General features: G+C 37.9%; 1 protein-coding gene across 1 annotated transcript; it reads left to right on the top strand.

Moving 5' to 3' along the window:
- Positions 1-1,061: 1,061 nt before the first annotated feature.
- Positions 1,062-5,984, top strand: LOC126785011 (glutamate receptor 2.8-like). The gene is given in 5 exon segments (XM_050510578.1): positions 1,062-2,575; positions 2,700-4,054; positions 4,281-4,593; positions 4,729-5,123; positions 5,258-5,984. Coding segments are annotated over 5 exon segments (2,940 nt in total). The 5' UTR covers positions 1,062-2,292; the 3' UTR covers positions 5,852-5,984.
- Positions 5,985-6,000: the final 16 nt, after the last annotated feature.

Here is a 6,000-nt window from a genome sequence, read left to right as displayed (position 1 = left end):
TTCTGTTATGATTATGAAATTTTACTCCAAGGTAAATTTTGTTGTTCACTTAGTACATTGTGCTTGAATATGGATTCAATGTGGTGTGCCATTCATTTTTATTGATACGGTTTCTTCAAGTTGAAATTGTAAGCAATTTAATGTGAATTTCATATTCTAGAGCACAATTGCTCTTGTATGATAGCTGAAAGTGACATTGTGCTTTAGAAAAATGAGCGGATCCATTAGTTTATGGTACAAGAAGTTGACATGAATCGAATCGCGAGGAAGAAGATGTATCTGATGAATGAATGATTCAATCTCGTCGCTGTGAATCTGAGAGTGTGCAATGTACTTGAGAGTTGAGTCTAGTTATTAAAATATAATTCACTTATTCAATTTGTCATATTTTATGACATAATGTTCCTCGATATTTATCATTACGTACAATGAAACTTAGTCGTGGTTTTTAGTCAAATTTATATGGCTTTTATATGCGCTCTAGACTTTGTTGTTAATAGATGTCCATGAGACTCATAATTAATAAAAAATCACCTAATTTCAAAGATGTTACATTTGACACTTGAGCAGATTTTATACGTTTTTGTTGGTTAGGGCATGACAATTTCTCGATGAAATGTAGTGATCAAGACTCAAGAGAATATTGAATCATCATACCCTATGTTTATTGTTTTTTGGTTAACACCCTTTGTTTATTGTTTATTGTTTTTAGTCAATATTGTTACAGCTTCAATATTGAGAGATGTTTTCCATCCCAAACCCAGCAAGATGGGCTTGTCTGCTGTGCAACAAGGTATGGTATACACACATGTGTGTGGTGAAAGAGGCTTATCGTATAATGCACGCTGAACCGAATTTTCCCAGCAAGATTGCTCTTTCACCTCTTTTGTAGTTTTGTATCTTTTCTCTTGTTCTTTTCTTCAAGGATTTTTGCCAGGCCATGCCACATAACAAATCAGCCGACAGCCCACAACCCATCTCAACATCATGGGTTTATCTTCATCAGTCATCATCATCACTCTCACCCAGTTTGCATAAACCCAGCAACAAACCGTCGCTTTCTCGCATTCTCCGATTTGTCAACGCCGTTCGCCACCGTAAAAAAGTCAACACTATCCAAGAAAACGCGGGCACACTACATTGTCCTTATTAAGATAAGTAATCGAGTGTCTGCCGTTTAAATTTAATCCTGCTCTGCTTTGATTTTTCAATCCCTTACTCCGGTGAACAATGAATCATGAAGATCAAGACCAAATCTTTTAGATAGTAACTGCTAAATCTTTCAGCTTTCAACTTTCAACTCCGTTATTTTTAACTGCTCTGCTTTGATTTTTGACTTTTGAATCTCTTACTCCGGTGAATCAATGCATCATGATAATCAAGAGTTTAAGACTAAGTCTTTTTAGACAGTAACTTCTAAAGCTTTCAACATTCAACTCCGTTATTTTCATTATAATTGCTTCATTATTGGCACATCATATGTATGGTTAATCTTGTTTTGTCTGGTTGAATTATCCGAGTTTTGAAGCTTCCTGGACATGATGCTTGATTTAATGCATACAAGACTAGACTAAGTGACCATCCAAGTTCTACAAATTCTATGCTTCTTATTCTGTATAAATCTTGGAGATATTTACAAGCTAATCCTGGCTCTGTCCTAACAAAGACTCATTCTTCATTGGAAATGTCCAGAAATAATACCATAAGAAATGTGATTCTAACGTTTTACTAAAACGAGTCCTGCATTGCTCACCCCCCAGATGATTTTTTAAGTTTTGATGTCGATTTAGTTTGTCATGTTTGAATATTGAACTTTGAACTAGTGGCACCAATACTATACTTGAGACTGCTTAGAGAATTTTCCTGGTAATGTAACACTGATCTTGATATCCTTTGTTTATTCCATTATTGCCAACCCAAACCGTAATTCAATAGCTATGACTTCCTCTTTTGTAGCATTTGATCCCTTTCTCTGTCTTTCTTTCAAAGTTACAATGTATGCTAACTCTATTTTAAGTATATGATCCTGTCAGAGTGTCAATTACTTTTGGTTTATTTAGCATGCTTGTTTACCAAGATTTTGTCATATTTAGTCAGATCACCTTGATGGATCTCATTTGTCAATTACGTGTACATCAAACGAAACACAAGTAGTGTTTGTTCTTCTCTGCATCTAAGGCTTTCCAATGCCTGCGTATATAATGGTTGCTTGCTGCTGCTTCTAACATTATTCCAGAGTGACTTTAGTATAAATCCAGATTAAGCAGCAGGCACTCTAAATATTCCAATTTGATGAGGAACAAGCATTCCAACCTTCACCTCCTTATTCCTATTATTTTCTTATTTCATTCTTGTTCTTGGGTTTCCTTGGCCCTGGCACAAAACGAAACCATTATCCCAGTGCATGTGGGGGTTATTCTTAATGATCTTGAATACTCATTCACAAAGGATATTTGGTTGAGTTGCATCAATATGTCTGTCTTAGACTTCTATGCTACTCATCCTCACTACAGCACAAGGATTGTTTTGAAAACTAGGCATAGCAAAGACAATGTTGTCAGTGCAGCTGCTGCAGGTTCTCACTAGCTCGTTTTTTTCGCAATGCATTAATAATGATGGTGATTTATTTCTTAACTTTCATCTGTTGGAATTATGATATTCATTTTTACCTATGATTCTACTCTTCTGTTGGGCTGCAGCTCTTAACTTGATAAAGAGAGAACAAGTGAGAGCCATCATCGGGCCAGTGACATCCATGCAAACAAGGTTTGTTATTAATCTTGGAAATGAAGCACATGTTCCTATTATATCATTTTCTGCAACAAGCCCTTCTCTTACTTCTCTCCGGATCCCCTATTTCTTTCAATTTGCACAAACTGGTTCTGCCCAAGTGCAAGCCATTAGTGCAATTGTTAAAGCCATCGGATGGAGACAAGTTGTGCTTATCTATACAGACATCGAGTATGGGGAAGGAACCATACCGTGCTTAACTGATGCCTTGCATGAAGTAAATGCTCATGTGTCATACCGCAGTGTCCTTCCCTCATCAGCCACCGATGGTCAAATCGATCAAGAACTTTCCAAGTTGATGACAATGGAAACCAGAGTCTTCATCGTCCACATGGCAACTAATCTATCCTCTAGATTATTTGTCAAGGCAAAAGAGAGTGGGATGATGAGTCAAGGGTCTGCATGGCTCACTACTAATGAGATACTTAATAGACTACAGTCAAAAGGTTCTACAGTCATTAATTCCATGCAAGGTGTATTGGGTGTGCAAAATTTTGTTCCACCAACACAATATCTTGAAGATTTCAAGATACGGTTGAAACAGCAATTCCATACAGACAGTCCAGCCATTGGTGCTGAATTGGATGTTTTCGGACTTTGGGCTTATGATGCTGTGTTTGCAGTGGCCATGGCAATTGAACAAGTAATTGGTCCTCCAAATACCTTTCCTATCCAAGAGTCAAATGTTGCTTTCAACTGGTCAACCGATGTTGGAGGTTTACCGGTCTCTCCATATGGACCGAAACTTCTCACCGCTCTGTCAACTGCTAGGTTTGAAGGCATAGCTGGGCATTTCTCAGTTGTTGGTGGGAAGCGTAATTCTTCTAATTTCCGGATAGTCAATGTGGATGGTGGTGCAGCATGAACAGTTGGCTTTTGGACAGTGAAAAAGGGCCTTGTGAAAACGTTGAATCCTTCACCAGGCTCGAGTGAAGTTTTAAATTCCAAATTTGACTTTGGACCTATTACTTGGCCGGGAGATTCTCTCTCTGTTCCAAAAGGGTGGGAGATCCTAACCAAAGGAAAAAAAATACTGAAAATTGGAGTTCCTGTCAAGAATGATTTTACTGAGTTTGTCAAGGTAACAACAGATCCAAGGACAGGCACTACAAATGTGACTGGCTTCAGTATTGATGTCTTTAAGGTTGCAATGCAACGATTACCATATCATCTTCGTCTTCCTTATGAATTCATTCCTTTTGCAAAGTCTGATGGCACCAGCGCCGGCAGCTACAGTGATTTGTGCAATGAAGTATATCTTGGGGTAACTTCTATGTGAACAAAGTCATGATCGTATTGTTCATATACACCCATAATTTTCTTTATTTGTTTTTCGCATCATACATTTTGTAATTATTAGCTTCAGATACCTGATTAAACTTCTTTTTCGTTGGTCAAGTTCTTAATGGAGACAAGAATAAGAAAAGGAAAAGACCATTCATTTTTCTTTTTCATTTTCTGAGATAATAAATATCCTTATTTCTTTACAGAATTTTGATGCTGCGGTGGGAGATACAACTATTACACCAGGCAGGTCATTATATGTGGACTTTACAATGCCATACTCAGAATCTGGTGTAGCAATGGCCGTGCCAGTCATCAACTTGAAGAGCAAACATGTGCTGGCTTTCTTGAAGCCCTGGACACTGAACCTGTGGCTAACGATTTGTTTTTTCTTCATATACATTGGCTTTGTGGTTTGGGTTCTTGAGCATCGAATTAATAAAGATTTCCGCGGCCCTCTCTTACATCAAGTTGGCACCAGTTTATGGTTCTCGTGCTCGACCGTGGTGTTTGCACATAGTAATCTCTCCCTCTGTCTCTCTAATATATTTACTAAAGTTCAGTAGGTGTATTAGCTTCATATATTATTTAATTTTTTAATCAAGAGTTTTCAGGTATTTTTTTTATTGATCAACTTTCATTTGCTATTTACAGGGGAGAGAGTTATTAGCAATTTGTCTAGATTCGTTATGATTATCTGGTTGTTTGTTGTGCTTATATTGACAATAAATTACACGGCCAGTTTATCGTCACTGTATACAGTTGAACAACTCCAGCCAACAGTTACTGACTTACAGATTCTATTAAGTAGAAGGGAAAACATAGGCTACATAGAGAATTCTTTTGTTTACGATCTCTTGAAACAAGTAGGTTTTAAAAATGATACGCTGAAGAAATTTGGAACAATGAAAGAAATTGATGGAGCTCTTTCAAAAGGTGGTATTGCTGCTTATGTTCACGGAACCCCCGAGATTAAGCTTTTTCTTGCCAAATATTGTTCTAGATATACTATGATTGCACCGATCTTTCAAACTGCTGGACTTGCCTTTGTAAGATCTCTCTCCTATCTGCCTACGTATACATAGTTCATCAGAAGAATTGATTCTCATGTTTGGATTTTTTTTCATGTTTTTAATTTTATAGTTAGTTTTGTGCATGATTCTGTTTACTTTCTTGCTTACAGGCGTTTCCTAAACGTTCCCCACTTGCAGCCGATCTTTCACAGGCAATCCTAAACATGACCGCAGGAGATGAGATATTGAAACTTGAAAAACAATCGATCGGGAAAGAATCTAGTTGTCAAGACTCGAGTGATGCGACCATTTCCAGAAACAGTCGTGGGCTTGGTAGTTTTTGGGTCCTATTCCTCATTGCTGGTTTGACTGCAGTACTTGCAGTAAGCGTGTATGTAGCTTCCTTCATTTATAGGCATAGTTACGTGCTGGTGCAACCAGGTGATGCAGAACCCTCAACATGGAGAACTATCCAAGCTCTATTCAAAATTTTCAATGAAATAGACCCCGACTCTCACACTTTCAGAAGGAGTAATCGACAGGGCGATGCAGTGATGGACTCACCCAACAACTTCCCAGGAGCTTTAGTCCACCCCATTCCGGATCACACTGATCAAATGAACTCGTTATTTACCGGAGAGCAACAAACAAGCTCAATCGCCGAAGCGCCTTCAGACATACTACTTCCTTCAAATACTGAGGTTGTGATCAGAGTTCAGGAAATGCACAGAACTACTTCAAACACAGCTCAAGAATACAACTGATCAGTGTCACATACGTACATTTCTTCTCTTCATAGTGTACATATGACCATATGGTTCCTGTAGTACTGTATCAGGCTTCCCCCTGTTCTGTATGTATTTTCTTAACTAATTCATTGAAGCCCCATAATTCTTCGGAGTATCTTAATGGT

This window comes from Argentina anserina, chromosome 2 (genome assembly GCF_933775445.1).
Source record: "Argentina anserina chromosome 2, drPotAnse1.1, whole genome shotgun sequence".
NCBI classification, from domain to species: domain Eukaryota; kingdom Viridiplantae; phylum Streptophyta; class Magnoliopsida; order Rosales; family Rosaceae; genus Argentina; species Argentina anserina.
The sequence above is the reverse complement of the archived record's forward strand: the minus strand, read 5'-3'. Positions and strand labels throughout refer to the sequence as shown.